We start from the raw sequence: 16,518 nt of genomic DNA on the forward strand, positions 1-16,518 counted from the left end.
AGTAAATAATCATCATACCATACAATTCATGAATAGTAAATAATCATCATACCATACAATTCATGAATAGTAAATAATCATCATACCATACAATTAAAAAACTTTGTGCATGTGTGTGAATGGCTTCATGTGAAAATCTAATAACTATATGGCAAGAAGGGTGTTGATTATTTATTTTATCAGTAAGGCTTTCAGCCAACAGTAGGCTATTAGTAGTTAAGTTTTTGGGGAGTCAAAAGTTATATGTGGATTTTCCACTGTGGGGGGGGGGGTTGGCACCCCTAACCCCACATTGTTCAAGGATCAGCTGTACTTCTAAAAAAATCAGCCATTGAAAATCCTATGGAGCACAATTCCACTCTGACACACAGGGGTCACCAAGAGTTGGAATCAACTTGATACCAACTGGTTCTGGTATTGGACAGCTCATAGAAGGAGCAGGGAGACAGGAGAGCCAGACTTGGAAAATGACAGAAACTAGGGTGCTCTAGCTCTGGGACAAGAAGCCATAGCCTCCTCGGGGCTCTGTCCACCTGCTCTGTTTCTCTGTCCCTGTGATTGAGACTTGGAGTTTTAGGTCAGCGACTCTGAAAGACGTAACCTGGGTCATGTTCTTACCTCTTGGCTCAGGGAACTTGTTGGGCAGCTCCACCAAGATGGTACATGAAGGCAGGGGTAAGAAAGAGGATAGTTCTCCTAAAGGAACACAGGATGGTCTTCTTAAAGAATAGAATTGGATGCTGGATTGTCAAAAAAAAAAAAAAAGTTCAAACTTCATATTACAGATGAAGGAACAGAGGCATGGAGAAGTTAAGAATATTTACCCAAGGCGTTGGGGCTGGGAAGTGGCAAGTGAGAACCCAATCTGTCTGGATCCAAAGTCCATGACCTAGTCTGGGCAGGATGGGTCTCCAGGATCCTTTCAGAGCTTGTATGACTGTTATACTCCCTGTCTTTTGAATAAGTCAGATCTTAGCATCTTTCTGGGCTGCTCTGGGAACTTTATGGGTGAGTGGTAGCCTTGCCACCCTCTTGACTTTGGGCTTGGCCCTGTGCCCTGGGGCAATGAACTTGGCTGGCTTCTTAGAGCCCCCAGTAGGACTGGGGTGCGGGAGCTTGGAGTGGGAGTTCCTTGGGGGTGGGGTGGGGCATGGCTAGATTAGCCCCTTAGCTTCCTGGAATGAATTCTAACTCATGTCTTTTTTTCTTTTTCTGTTCTCAGATCGGGAGGATCAGTCCATTTTATGCACGTAAGTGGAGCTGCTTTTTATTCTGCTTTCTGTATTTGGATCCAACCCATTAAAGAAAACAGCCGTGAGGGCCAGGGATCCTTGTTTTGTTTGCTGATGTGTCCCAAGTGCTGCACACTGTACCTGGTACAGAGTAGATGCTCATTAAACATTTGTTGAACAAGTGTTCTCATGGTAAGGCAGGCAAACCTAAACTCTCAACTATTACCAAGCGGAGTTTTGTTCTGCTTTTTTTTTTTTTTTTTTTTTGTAAAAAAAAAAGCACTAGCATTTATTGAGCACTGATTGTGTGCCAGCCCCTGAACTAAGCATTCTACACCAGAATCTCATCTAACGGTGTGTCGGCTCCATGAAGGTTGACCCATCTCTGTTGGTTAGGAAACTGAGGCTTGTGTTGAACTGCTGTTTTTTAACATTCTACAACTAGCAAGTTGCTAACCACATCTGTGCCATATTTGGTAGTTGGTGTCACTGTTTCTTTGAAGACTTTGATACATACTTAAGAGATAATAATTCAGAATTATTTAGGGAATCTGTTCAGGAAAAAAAATTAATCACCCCCATGGTAGGCAAAAAAGTGCCCTAAAGATGTCCACATTCTAATCCCCAGACCTGCTATTATCTTACACGGCAAAGAAATTAAGGCTGCAGGTGGAATTAAGGTTGCTAATCAGCTGATCTTAAAATAAGGATATTATCCTGGATTGCTTTTCTGTCTGAGAAGAGCCATTACAGGGCATTTGAGATTGTGGCTGCAAACCCAAGGGCCAATTGAAGCCAAGCAAATAATGTTTACATACTGGAGGCAGGCCACATCCCCAAGGAAACTTCCCTTTCAGCTGATTGGCTACTTACATCAGATCACATCATAAACCAAAACCAAACTCATTGCCATTGAGTTGGTCCTGACTCATAACGACCCCTCCTTGGGTTTCCGAGGTGAGGCAGTATCTCTAGGGAAATAGATTGCCCAGTCTTCCTTTCAAGGAGTGGCTGATGGATTTGAACCACCAGCCTTCTGGTTAGCAGTCAAATGCCTTAGGCACTATACCACCAGAGCTCATGGAGATGATTATATCATATTACATTATGCAGGAACAATCATTCCAATGCTTTCCAAACCAATGAGAGTCATAGCCAAGTGGGTATATAACATTAACCATCACAGTAGCTAACATTTTTGTGTGTTTATTGTGCATCTACACTGTTTTACAGGTTATTCACTCATTCTCTCATTTAATCCTCATAAAAATCATACAAAGGAAGGGCTTTTATCATACCCATTTTATAGATAAGGAAACTGAGGCTCAGTGGGGTTAAATGACTTGCTGAAGGGTACTTGGTAGCTGGCAGAGCAGGGATTTAAACTCAAGCTGACCTTTGTGCTATTTTGCACTAGGAGCCTCCTGTGCTGTTTTGCCACTTGATTTTGCTTGGGAAAGTTGGAGGCAGGCTTCTGGATAGAGGCAGTGCCAAACTGGGTGTTGCAGGGTATATAGGAGCTGGATGGCACAAATGCCAGAGGGCTTTGCTTACAACAGGGTAGGAGTCATACAAGAGCCAGGGATTGAACAGGCTGAGGGCCAGAGCCAATTGGGCTTTCATACTAAGGGCAGACCATTGGCTAAAACGGACTTGGAAATGGCGGTCATCCCTGGGAGCCAGGACTAGCTACGTACTTCATGTGTCCAGTGAAAAACAAATATAGGGGGCCCCTTGTTCCAAATGAATTATACAATTACAGTGGAGAATTAAACCAAGCGCAGGATGTTCTCGGTGCAGAGCCCACACACCTGCGTAGGTTGCAAGCCCATGAAGCTCACTTTATCATTGAGTGGCCATTGGGTGGCTCCTTTCAGCCACTGGGGCTGGACTGATTAAAAGACAATGGCAATGAGATAATTACAGGGTCAGGAATCTATACGTGGTCATGAGTCCAGGACACTGGCAGAGGGAACTGGGCACCACATTTCCTAAGAAACAGGACCAGGGTTTAGGTGCTCAGACCCAGGAAGTCATCTTTACCCCTAGAGCTCAGGGTTCAGAAAAGCAGAGAGAGTAATAATTCTGAAGCAGCCCTGAGTACATCAGTGTTCAGACATCCATGAACCTGGAGCTTGGAGTGTTTTCTCTAGCAGAACCTCCCAGGACAAATTATTTTTATCAACAAAACTTAGAAACTGTTGTGCCAACCAGTCCATGCAGGAAGAAGTCAATTCCCAAAGTTCATATTCCCCTCCCCTACAAAGCAGATGACCAGGACCACAGACATATCATGCCAATGTCTTTTCTTTTTAAATAACTTATTTTTGTTGTTGTAGTTGAGAATATTCACACCAAAAGCATCCACCAATTGAAGTTTCTAATTCTGTCGAGTTGGATCTGACTCATAGCAACCCCTCCTTGAGTTTCTGAGGCAGTATCACTGTGGAAGTAGATTGCCCAATCTTCCTTCTGAGGAGTGATGTTTTGGTTACCTGGTGCCTCTCTGACAGGAATATGCCACAAAAAGGATGGCTTGAACAAACAGGAGTTTATTCTCTTACTTTTTGGAGGCTTTAAGTCCAAGTTCAAAGTGCCAAGTTCTAGGGACCATGGGAAAAGCCCCTCATCCTTGGGCTTCAGCTCTGCCTCCTGCTCCCGGCCCACTGGAGCTAGACTCTTTTATTCACTCAGACATCTGCTGGCTGCTGGGACTGACAAGCCCAAGGTTGACAAGTAAAAAGGCAGAGTCCTAATGTTACCAAACCACATGGCAAGCCATTAATTCAAGTCCATTGAAAGTCCCAAGGTTGGCAGAGCACGGCACGCTGCTGAACAATGACTTGCTACACACGGAGTTCAAGCGTGCCGTAAGCTGGAGACCATTCCCAAAAGTGCTTCTTACATACAGGAAGCAGACCATAGCCCTAAAGCAGCTACTCAGCTGCTTGTGGTAGATCCCACCATGGAGTTGATTACCAGTCTCATCATGGGGAATAACTACCACCAGCTGCCCAGCCACTCAACCAGGCACAGCCAAGTTGACCTACAACCTTAACTACTCCAAGTGGCTAGCAGGTTTGAACCTCTAGCCTTCTGGTTAACAGTTGAATGCCTTAGGCACTAAGCCACCAGAGCTCCCAAGTCCATGACATTGATTACATTCTTCAAGTTGTGCAACCCTCACTGTCCTTTTGCTGAGTTGTTTCTCCCCCATTAACATAAATTCACTCCCTGCTAAGGTTCCTATCTAATCTTTCAAGTTGCTGTTGTCAGTTTGATTCCACGTAGACGGGTCTTAAAAAAAGCATAGTGCTCAAGCATGCCGATGTCTTTGTTGTCAAGAGAGGAGGCAGGAGAGGCTGAAGGCAGAGGTAGAAATTGAGGAAATGGTTGTGAGATGGAGAAGTGGGCAGTAGTGATCCACATGCACTAGTATGATGGTAAGGTGAAAATTTATGCAACAATTAGGTTCCCATTGAACAATATACAAATTATTCAGTGATACTCGTTACATTTTTCACGACGTGTCATTGTTCTCATTCATTCTGTTCTACTTGTACTGTTCCAACTCCCTGTAGTTTCCCACCCTTTTACCTTCTCATTTCATTTTAGAGTAATTTTTGAACATTTGTTATCCTATAAATGGTTTTTCTTAAAAATGCTTGTTACTCACTAAAGGGTGACCTGAAGGGATAATTTCAGTTTAAGTTTTAAAGTATGTGCGTTTAGTTTTTTTAGTTTTGGCTCTCTAGTGCTGCTATAACAGAAATACCACAAGTGGCTGGCTTTAACCAACAGGAATTTATAATCTTACAGTTTAGGGGACTAGAAGTCCACGTTCAGAATGCCAGCTCTAGGGGCCGGGTGGAGGCCCCTTGACCTTGGGCTTCAGCTCTGCCTCTTATGCCAAGACCACTTGAACAAGCTAAAGGCTTCGGACTCATGAAGCCATTGGCTGCTGAGACTAATGTAACCAAGGTCAACAAATAAAATGGCACGATCCCAAGACTGGTAGATAACACGGAAGGCCCCTGGTTAGCCAAATGTGCCAAAAAGCTAGAGACCTTCTTCAAAGCTTCCCCATATATACTGGAAGCAAAGCACCCCCCACAGGCAACTGATTATCTGCTCATAGCAGATTCCACCATGGAGTTGATTACACATCGTGCACTCTCATCATGGGGAATAATTGCATACAACTGCCAAGCTACTCAAAGTCATGGTCAGCCAAATGGACACACAGGCTTAACCACCACAAAGTATATCTCAGGGCGATAATATCAGGATGTCCTCTAGTCTCAACCAGTCCAGCAAGTCTGGACTTTTTAAGAATTTGAATCGTTTCCACATTTATTTCCTGTTCTATAAGGATCCATTTGTTGTGTCCCTGATCATAATGGTAGGTAGTGGTAGCCAGGTAGCCAGGTAGCCAGTGGTAGCTAGTTCTTCTGGTCTCAGGGTAGATGAGGTCGTGGTTCACGTTGACTATTAGTCCTGTGGACTGCTTTCTTCTGTGTCTTTGGTTTCTTTCTCTTTTGCTCAGGATGTGTAGAGACCAATAGTTGTATCTTAGATGTTCATTCACAAGCTTTTAAGCTCAGCACACTGGGATATAGAACATACATCCTTTAGGAACTATATTCTGCCAGTTGACCAAGTTGTCCCATGTGGAAGAACTTTTTGATAGAGTGTAGTGGGGCTTCACTGGATCTCTCTCACGTTATATCACTCCTCACTTTTCAAAATATAAGAGCTCTGGAGTCAAGTGGGCCAGTGTTCAAATCCCTCTCCTCTTCCATTTCCTACTTGTGTGACCTGGTGCAATTTCCTTCAACAACTCTAAGCCACAGTTTCCCCAATTAGGTGATGAGGCTAATCCATAACTCCTTCATTGACAGTTATTTTTGGGAGGATTAAATAAAAAGATTTGTGAGCCCAATGAGTAGCCCTTCGACAAATATTGCCTTCTTTCCCTTTTCCCTTTCTCTGGGCTTAGAAAGTTCCTAGAAGGTCTGGGCTATGTCACTGGATGCATTTGGTAAAATGAAGTAGAAAAGTCCTGTTGTTGTTGTTGTTGTTGTTATGTGCCATTGAGTCAAACCTGACTCATAGCAACCCCTCCCTGGGTTTCCAAGGCAGTATCACTACAGTAGATTGCCCCATCTTCCTTCTGAGGAGTGGCTGGTGGGTTTGAACCTCTAGCCTTCTGGTTAGCAATCAAGTGCCTTAGGCACTAGGCTACCAGAGCTCCGAAAAAGTCCTGATTGGTTATAATTGGAGACCTGGCTTTCAATTCTGACTATGCCACTGCCTCACTGTGTGATCTAGGGTGAGTTGCTTACCCACTCTGAGCCAAAATTCCTCTCCTGTGATATGGAAGTGATAAATCCTACCTTCAGGATTGGAGGTGGGGGAAGGATGAGAAGACTCCAACTGAAATAAGTAACACAGGATCTCTGCCCACCCCAAAATTAATTCCCTTCTTTAAAATTTAAAAAAAAAAAAAAATCAAATGTGTTTGGCCTTAGCTTTTCCTTACAGGAAAATGGGGATAACGCCTCCATAGTTCTTATTTCACAAACTGCCCCTGAAGCCATGAGAAATAATGTGGCTGTGAGAGACCCTCGGGAAAGGGTTGATGCCAACAAGAGATGTTTCATCAATCCTGGCAACCTGACACTTGATTTCTGGATTTTGGGGCCTGTAGGGAGCTCTGGTAGCGTAGTGCCTAAGGCACTGGACTGCTAACCAGAAGGCTGGCGATTCAAATCCACCAGTCACTCCTCGGAAGGAAGATGGGGCAATCTACTTCCGTAATGACACTGCCTTGGAAACCCAAGGAGGGGTCGCTATGAGTCGGGTCTGACTCAAGGGCACATAACAACAACAACAACAACAACAAGTGTTGGAACCGGCAACTCAAGGCACGTTTCTTTTTTTCTGTTTAAACCGTAATCCCTTGGCAGAGAAGATTAGTTTCTGTATTTCCTAATTAGGAAGAGGCACAGGGACCGCTGTAGCTCTGATGGCTCTGGTTTAGTGCCAAGAATCTTGAGCCGACCTTGAGATGGACAAATTCTTTTCCAGACTTTCTTTAAAAAAAAAAAAAAAAATCTATCTTTTGCAGCTCAGAGTATTTAAGTGAGCTAGCTTGGAAAATAAAAAAGGTAGTATATAGGCAAATAGAGGGGGGAGGGGAAGAGGAGAGGATGAAAAGGGAGTGGCAGGAGGCTAGAGGCAGCGTCTGGAACCCTGGGATGAAGGGTCCCATCATGATGCTCTCCAGTAGATAAGAGAGGCAGCTGGTCAGCCTGGTGGAAAAGTTACCCCCATATTCTAGGAGGCCTCCTTTGATAAGACAGACAGTGTCCTGCTGATCTAATCTGACCAGTCATTTATACCTTAGCATGAATTACTCCAACCTGGTTTATCCTTTGATAACTGATGAGCTCATTAACTAGCTACCTGACATCAGATAGGGATTTCCCAGAGGACAAAGGGACTTGTGGATGATGGGATAACCCGTTCTTCTCTCAGTAGGGGGAACTTCTGAACTTTTACCTTGTTATGTGCCGTCCAGTTGGCCCTGACTCTCATAGTGACCCCTCCTTGGGTTTCCAAGTCAGTATCACTACAGAAGTAGATTTCCCAACCTTCCTTCTGAGGAGTGGCTGGTGGGTTTGACCCTCCAGCCTTCTGGTTAGCAGTCAAGTGCCTTAGGCACTATGCTACGAGAGCTCCTTCCTTATAGGCTGCCCTTTGCCTGATTTTTCCATCTCTTGCCATGCTAATGATGTCTTAAAAGCAGACAATTCCAAATAAACCCGACTTTGGAGCTTAGTAAGAAAGCACAGGTTTTCTCCTTCACTCTTTTCATCTGCATCTTATCCTGCATCCTTTTGGGAGGAGCAGACTGAGTATTGGACCTGCATTTGAAGCCCAGCTCAGCTCTCTACCAGCAGTGTGACCTTGGGCAAGGCTCAGTTTCTTCACCTGGGGAATGACAGTGATGATGATTCTTGCCCTGCCTACCTCACAGAGCTGTGGAGAGGTACCCACAGAACACCTAACAAAAACCAAACCCAGTGCCATCAGATCAATTCCAAATCATAGCAACCCTGTGGAGGGTTACTGCCAATGAGCCCTAGATCACTGTTCCCATGTCTTTCAGAGGCGAGTCTGGAGCCGGGAAAACGGAAAACACCAAGAAAGTCATTCAGTACCTGGCTGTGGTGGCCTCCTCCCACAAGGGCAAGAAGGACACCAGCATCACGGTGAGTGGCAACTGTCAAGCTAGCAGCAGTGGGTCTCTCAGTATGTGTCCTGACGTACAAACAGAGCCACGGTTGGGAGAGCCCTGGAATCGGCTGAGACTTTTCAGGGCAGAGCATTTTAAGAACTTGGGCCGGGTGTTGAACTGTTCTCTCCTTGACCACTCACAGCAGGGTCCTTCTTCCCCTGCATGGGCTTACTTGGGTCTGAGCAATTCCTTGTCTCAGGCGTGGATCCTGAAGGGGCCTGCTTGAGGAGATTTTGCTTTAAGTTAAGGTTTCTCAACCTCAGCATTACTGACATCTTGGGCCAGATAGTTCTCTGATGTGGGGTGCTGTCCTGTGTATTGTAGGGTGCTTAGCAGCAGCCCCGCTCTCTGCCAACCACATGCCAGTAACACCTCATCCCCTCCCCCAAAGTTGTGACAACCAAAAATGTCTCCAGACATTGCCTAATGTCCTCTGTAGGAGCAAAACCAGTTGGGGACCACTGCTTTAACCAAATCTCTATAAGTACACTGAAGTTGAGGTTCACTTTGGATTTGCTCATCCCTCCTCCATGTGTCCCCTCTGACTGGGACTCAGGAGGTGGGGATATTGGAGCCACTTAGCATGTGGGCTTTCATCTAGTGTCAGTCAGTGACTATTGACTGAGCACCTAGTATGTGCTTGGCACTTCTAGGATGGAGGCTTTGGTGATGAGTTATTCTATTGACTGAGCTTCTAGACCGGTAGGCAAGAGAGTCATCCAGTAATCACAGATGAACAAACTATGATGGGTATGGCTAAGGGCTTTGAAGGAAAGAAGCAGTTTCTGGAGTCAGTCAACCCCAACTGAGTGGGTTTTCTGGGCTTGTCCTCTTCTTCTCCATCCTAACCCTGCCTCCTCTGTCCCAGAGGAAGAGACAAGCAGACACTTCAAGTCAGGCCACTTCAAGGATTTGTCAGCATCTCTACCTGCAGGTTCGGGTTTGGGAAGATAATAGACTGGGGACCTGAACATGGCTAGGGGTTGTTACTGGTTCCTGCCATTTCGGGCCATTCCTGGTCCCTTGAAGGTGACTGATTGTCCAGCAGCTGCAGAGGCCAGCTTGTCTGAAGACCCTTGGAGATCTGGGGCAGGGGCAGTTGTAGCTTTGGAGAACTCTCCTCCCTAAAATAAATGTCAAAAAAGCCAGGATCTGGCATTTCAGAACCATCTCTGACAAGTTGGTTTCTGGACACAATGTATGGGAAAAGTAGCCCCAAAGTTTGTATGATGGTTAAAATACTGCTTCCCACTGCCCTTTCTCCCCCTTATAATAGTAAAAAGAAATAATAAGACTTAATAATAACGTGCCTTTATCAAGTGCCTCTACTTCTGTAGTGATACTGCCTTAGCAACCCAAGGAGGGATCGCTATGAGTAGGAGCTGACTCAACGGCACATAACAACAACAACACTATGTACTAAGGAGCCCTGGTGGGTTAAGTGTTTGGCTGCTGACTGAAAGACTGGTGCTTTGACCCTACCCAGCTCCATGGTAGAAAGACCTGGTGATCTGCTCTTGTAAAGATTACAGCCTAGAAAAACTGATGGAGCAGTTCTAATCTGTCCCATGGGGTCACTGTGGGTTGGAATCCACTTGACCAACACCTAACTACAACAATGCCTGTGTGCCAGACACTTCTCTATCTGCATTTGTAAACTCATCTCAGATTTTATCTCCTCAGATACAAGTTTAAAGAGCCAGCTTGGGCCCCAGCAATTACAAAAAAACCTTGAAATATCCAGACCACTAAGAAACTAGAAAAGGAGCTCTGGTAGCATAGTGCCTAAGGCACTTGACTGCTAAACAGAAGGCTGGTGGTTCAAACCCACCAGCCACTCCTCGGAAGGAAGGTTGGGCAATCCTACTTCCATAGTGATACTGCCTTGGAAACCCAAGAGGGGGTCGCTATGAGTCGGGGCCAACTCGACGGCATATAACAACAACAACAAGAAGAAGAAACTAGAAAAGGGAGAGAGCTAACCAGGGAGGAGGGGATAGAGTAAAGGAGAAGAAGCCACAGTTACAGTTATCTTGGGGAATCCAGGCTGCTTGGGAATGGGGGGATTGGAATAGTGTATTCCCCAGACCTGGATGTATGTGTGATTAAAATAACACCGATGTTTGTTTTATACTGTATCGTTCAACCACAGCAAGGTCCATCTTTTGCCTACGTGAGTAACTGAGGGTGTTTTCTCGGTGTGTGTGGGAGGCACGGAGTGTGTTTAGGTCTGCATGCTCCTACTGCACCCACTGAGTCCTGTAGTTGATGGTAGAATGGGGTTGGCCCCCAAGTTTCACAAACCCAAACAACAAACACACCAAAATACTGCCCTGCGGGTGTCCAGTGCCAGCATGGAGCAGGAGACAGTGCATTTGCCACCCGCAGGACTCTCGTTGGAATCCCCAGGATTGTCTTCCAGCTTGGATGGAATGGATTTTCCCCAGTGCAGAATGAATCCCCTCTCCCTTTCCACCAAAGTGTCCACCAACTGGAATGACCTAGAGACATCTGTCCTGTCTGGTTAAGCGTTTTAGGACTGTCGGCCCCAATGCTTCCCTGGCTTGACTGACAGTCAGTTGGTGGCACAGCTGTGGCATGCCTCCCTCCCTTCTTCCTGCCATTGCCTTCAATTTCTGCCCCAGCCCTGTCCCCAGCACACTGGAGTGTCCTTTTGCATGCGTGTGCAGTGCGTGTTTGTCTTTTGCATGCTGGTTGCTTGACCCAAGGCTCCAGAAATGCACAGCTTTGGTGGCACAGTAAGGCCCCAGGTACACAACACACAACTAGGTCCTGCTCAACCTCTAACACAGAGCTTGAGGGGCTAGTACATGGGTCCCAGGCCTGGGGGAGACCCTCAGAGGTCTCCCACGGCTCCAGAAAGATCACTCAATTGATCTAAAACTCTGGGCAGCAGTATCTTTAATCAGACCTCTTATTTGGGGTCTGCCCCTGTGTGACTTAGGCTGAATTACTTAACTTCTCTGGGCTATGGTCTCATCATCCATAAAATGAGGGATTAGAGCAGGTCCCTTCTGATGTATTAGTTTCATGTTTAAAGCTCTTCTGAGAAGGACCCTTTGACTCTACCAGCTGGAATTTCCATTCTAGAAAGGGGGCCTTCTGGAAGGATATTTGGACCCCAAGTTTGTGTTGTTTGAAGTGCTTCCTTTAGTCCTAACACTAGCCAAGAAAAGCCCACAGCTCTCATCATAGATGTCCACAAGTCCCAATTATGGGGGATTCCAGTTGTGGCTGGGATTTCCATGAAATGATGATTCTGCTATATCTTTTTTTGAGAGCTGCAAAGGAGGAGGGCAGATGTAGAACTACAAACATAACTAAATAATTCCTTGCTGTTTTGCCTGTCAGTGTAAACTACCCATGATGCCTTCCTGATGTGTAGACAGGCAAGAACACTGCACCCTCCCTCTACACCACTTCCTTGCTTCTGTTATGCCCAGTTTTGCTGTCTGGAAGAAAGGCAAGGGAAAGGCAAGGGAATAAGGAGAATACCCCCAGAACACTGCCCAGAGGAAGCCTGGAGGAAGAGCTAGGACAAGGAGGAGGTGTCTGAGCCAGCCTGCAGCTGCCATGTCTTTGGGTTAGGAAGAAGTAGCTCATTCGCTTTCCCAGCATGACTTAACCTCATTGGCCATTTTGCTGCCATGATTGAGCACGTGACCGCATTTGTGCACAGGAGTGCTGCAGAGGGGGCCGGTGGGCCGGTGGGCTGTGTACAACCTCAGCTACATTTAACCTGATGGATGGAGCTCAGGCAACCTGCTTTGAAGCTTTGTTCTGCAGTCCTTGAAAAGGATTCCCAGTGGGTTTTGCACATGCCTTTTTCTCTGTAGGAGACTCCAGGAAAACAATCCTGAGAAAGGTTAAATTGCAGTTTTGAAAAATGTCATAAAAATGACCATGAGATCAGGATTGCAGTGGTTTAGCTTGAAGAAGGCTGCTTGTTAAACATGAGCACCAGCAAGAGGGCCATACACAGGACACTGCACAGCGCCCTGAGGCACAGTCACTGTGATGTGAACGGTGTCCCCAGCAGTGTGTCGTGTGCTGCCCCTGAATGGCACAGCACTGTGTGAACAAGCAGCTTCTGTTCTTGGAAAAAGTGGCCTACTCAGGGAACAGATGTCCTAGCTATCAGAGAGCTCAACCAGTTATTCTGAAACCCTCAAATAAATCTGGATATTAGCATCAGTCTCAGAGTGACTAGGAGGTAGGATAGGAGAGAAACTGTGGATTAAAGGCAGTCTTGGGACAACCTCTGTCTAAGTAGAACTATCAGGACTGGGTTGCTTTCTCAAATAACTAGATGTGAATGACTTTTAGGGTGAGCTGGAAAAGCAACTTCTACAAGCAAACCCAATTCTGGAAGCTTTTGGCAACGCCAAAACAGTCAAGAACGACAACTCCTCGCGATTTGTAAGTAGTGAAGCCACACGGGTTCTCTGACAGAGCTTGTTCCCATGGGTTGTCTCCTGCTTGAGAACATGGAGTGTGTGTGTGCAGGCGAAGTCTGAGACTGAGCGACTGGGCTAAAGGTGTGTGTCACAGTGGCCTTTCACTCTGTTTCTTCAGTCTTGTCTTCCTCTTACCATCCTGCTAGGGCTCCTGCCACTCATTCACTCGATCATCATTCTCTCAACAAATATTCACTGAACATCTGTTATTTATGGGACACCTTGCATTTGACATTCATAATTCATTCATTAGCTATTTATCAAGCACCTAGTACATGCTAGAAGGAGCTCTGGTGGTATAGTGGTTAAGGCATTTGGCTGCTAATCAAAAGGTCAGCAGTTCAAACCTACCAGCTGCTCTATGGAAGAAAGATGGGGCAGTCTGCTTCTGTAAAGATTTATAGCCTTGGAAACACAATGAGGGTCACTATGAGTCAAAATTGACTCAGTGGCAGTGAGTTTTTTTTTTTGAGTACGTGCTAGAGATCCCTGAGTGGTGCAAATGTTTTGTGAAAAGTTGACAGTTTGAATCTACCCAGCAGTGCCTCAGAAGAAAGGCCTGGCAACCTGCTTCTGCACAATTACAGCCTTGAAAACTCCATGGAGTGCAGTTCTACTCTGATACAGGTGAAGTTGCAATGAGTCAGAATCGACTCAAGTGTGTGTCTAGCTGTTAATACGTGCTAGACACTTGCATCCAATACTCATTTATTCAGCAGAATATGAAATGTGCACTTATTACATATGAGGCACATATATCCTTCAACAAATGTTGTTGTTGTTATGTGCCCTCGAGTTAGACCCCTCCGTGGGTTTCCGAGGCAGTATCACTACGGAAGTAGATTGCCCAACCTTCCTTCCGAGGAGCGGCTGGTGAGTTTGAACCACCAGTCTTCTAGTTAGCAGTCAGGTGCCTTAGGCCCTATGCTACCAGAGCTCCACCTTCAACAAATGTGAAGCACCTACTGTGTACAGTCATTCTGGTAGACATTTTCACATGCATCATTTTCTTTTATTTTTTTATTAGCTCATCAGAGGGAAAGAAGGATGCCAGATTTTGTCAGTTATTGAGAAGTAGGAAAAAGGCTGCTGCAACTAGATCCAGGACTGGCCCTGTCCTTAGATTTTTTATTCTGTTGAGGCAGAGGCAGATGAACTGGACCATCCTCTGTGAGTGGAGATACCTGACAACCACCAGGGCTGGGGTGTGGCCCAGTCCTGCCTGTAGAGCCTGCTATGCAGGGCCTGGTGGGACAATGTGTATCAACTGTCCCAAGGAGGAGTTTCTGTCAACAATGGATGTGTTTGAGCCTGATGGTTGGGAGAGGGGCAGCATGTTTCTGAATGAAGTGGGCTGAAGGAGGGAGCCCTCCAGCCATGTGGTGGTTTGGAATCATGCTTTTACTTATGGTTCTACCTCTTAGGAGCAGTGTCACCTTGGGCAAGCCACTCTATGTCATTCAGCCTCAGTTTTCCCACCCTTACAATGGATAGCCATGATGTAGAGTCACTGTGAGAGCCAACACTGAATGGAGTCATGTTTGTCAATGTGCCTATAAGTTACTCCCTTGGCTTGTCCCAGCTCAGCAGTTGGTGAATTTTTCTGACACGCTGACCCATGAGGCTCAGAATGATGGCAAGAACCTTTTATTCTTTCTCCTGAATGTCTCCTGATGTCTCCCTCCCCACTGGCTTGCAGCATAGGGCTAAGGGGGCTGAGGTCAGGCAGCAGACAGTGACCTGTGTGTTCCTGTTGGCAGGGCAAATTCATCCGCATCAACTTCGACGTCACTGGTTACATCGTGGGAGCCAACATCGAGACCTGTATCCTTTGGCCCAGTGTGGGCCATGTGGGACCTCCTCCACTAACCTCCTGCCCAGAGGATGAGAATGCCCAAAAGAGGCAAGGCAGCTGGCACAGAAGTTGCCCTTCTCCCCCTGACTCTTGGCTTCTTTCCAGAACAATCTTCACAACCTTCCCCTAATGGGCATTGTAGGGCTGTGGATACACAAATGTAAACTCCTTGTTTGAACCCCAAACAGCTTGGATTTGATCCTGCATTGGCCTCTTCCTAACTGATTGATCTTGGGCCAGTTATTTAACCTCTCTCATTGTGATACAGGGATGATATAGTACCTTGCAGAGTTGTAAGGGTGAATTGAATGAATTCATGTAAAGCTCTTAACACTGTGCATGGGATAGGATAGGATTGGTTAAGTCGTTAGCTGTTGTATCTTCATCACCCGTGGTTCTAACTCATGGCAACGCCCTCTGTGTGTCAAAGTAGAACAGTGCTCTGTAGTATTTTCCTTTGTTGAGTTTTAAATGGTAGATTCCCAGGCCTTTCCCTCAGGTCTTCCTTCGTCCGAAAGCACCACTGAGGACTGTTCAGCCTGATAGCAACATGCCGGCCTCCAGTGATGGACGGGCGCTGGCTCCGCATGAGGTGCATTCGCCAGGAATCAATGCTGAGTCCCTGCCTGGACGCTGAGAATTCTACCACCGAAACACCCTGTCTGTCCCTTTAGTCCTATTAGGAGATTATTCATATTTTGCTACAAGAGTATTAACGGGCTTCCCCAGATCCACTGTAGGTATTATATGATATTAATCAAATATATATATACCATAACCCATTGCCATCTAGTTACAAATAATAGTAACCCTGTAGGGACAGAGTAGAGCTGTCCTGTAAGGGTTTCAAGGCTGTAATATTTAAGAAAGCAGACTTCCACATCTTTCTCCCGCAGAGTGGCTGGTAGATTAGAACCACCAACCTTTCATTCCGTAGCCAAGCACTTAACCACTGCATTACCAGGGCTCCCTATATGCACCATTAAACCAACCAAACTCACTGCCATTGAGTCAATTCTGACTGATAGCGGCCCTATAGGACAGAGTAGAACTGTCCCTTAGGATTTCCACGGCTGTAAATCTTTATGGAAGCAGATTGCCTCATCTTTCCTTTGCTGAACAGCTGGTAGATTTGAACTGCCAGCCAGGTCTCCTGGAGGTGGAGCCCAGCACTTGTGTTATAACAAGCCCTCCAGACGATGCAGGCTCCTAGGTGGTGCAGACACTTCATGCTTCAAAGCTAACCTAAAGGTTGGCAGTTCAAACATACCCAGTGGTACCATGGAAGATAGATCTGGCAGTCTACTTCCAAGAGGTCAGAGCCTTGAAAAGCCTATGAATCAGTTCTTTTCTGTAACACATGGAGTCACCATGAGTTGGAATCGACTCAAAGTCAACTAACAACAACAACAGCCAGATGATATGGATGCCCCTGCTTCCATGGTTGAAAGAGGACTAGGGCAGTAAGAGAGTGCTAGCCAGTGTTAGGACTCAGCAGAGATGACACCTGCCAACCCATCTGGGCACAGGAGGCCTGTGTGACCATTTTGCAACATCATGCTGCTGTGAGCAAGTCCCCTTTGCACCAGTCCAGCCAGTGACCTGTCTTTCCCCTCCTTTCCCACTAGCCCCTAAAGGATGCTTTCTACC

The 16,518-nt window shown here is 46.1% G+C and overlaps 1 protein-coding gene across 1 annotated transcript in view; it reads left to right on the forward strand.

Moving 5' to 3' along the window:
• MYH11 (myosin heavy chain 11) overlaps nt 1-16,518 on the forward strand; it is a 145,277-nt gene that overhangs the window by 45,684 nt on the left and 83,075 nt on the right. Inside the window, 5 exon segments of the mRNA XM_007956470.2 lie at nt 1,223-1,250; nt 8,407-8,509; nt 10,688-10,708; nt 12,883-12,975; nt 14,774-14,837. Coding sequence (XP_007954661.1) covers nt 1,223-1,250; nt 8,407-8,509; nt 10,688-10,708; nt 12,883-12,975; nt 14,774-14,837 — 309 coding nt within the window.

This window comes from Orycteropus afer, unplaced genomic scaffold, assembly GCF_000298275.1.
Source record: "Orycteropus afer afer isolate SDZICR_OR568_19922 unplaced genomic scaffold, OryAfe1.0 scaffold00623, whole genome shotgun sequence".
In the NCBI taxonomy this organism is placed as follows: Eukaryota; Metazoa; Chordata; class Mammalia; order Tubulidentata; family Orycteropodidae; genus Orycteropus; species Orycteropus afer.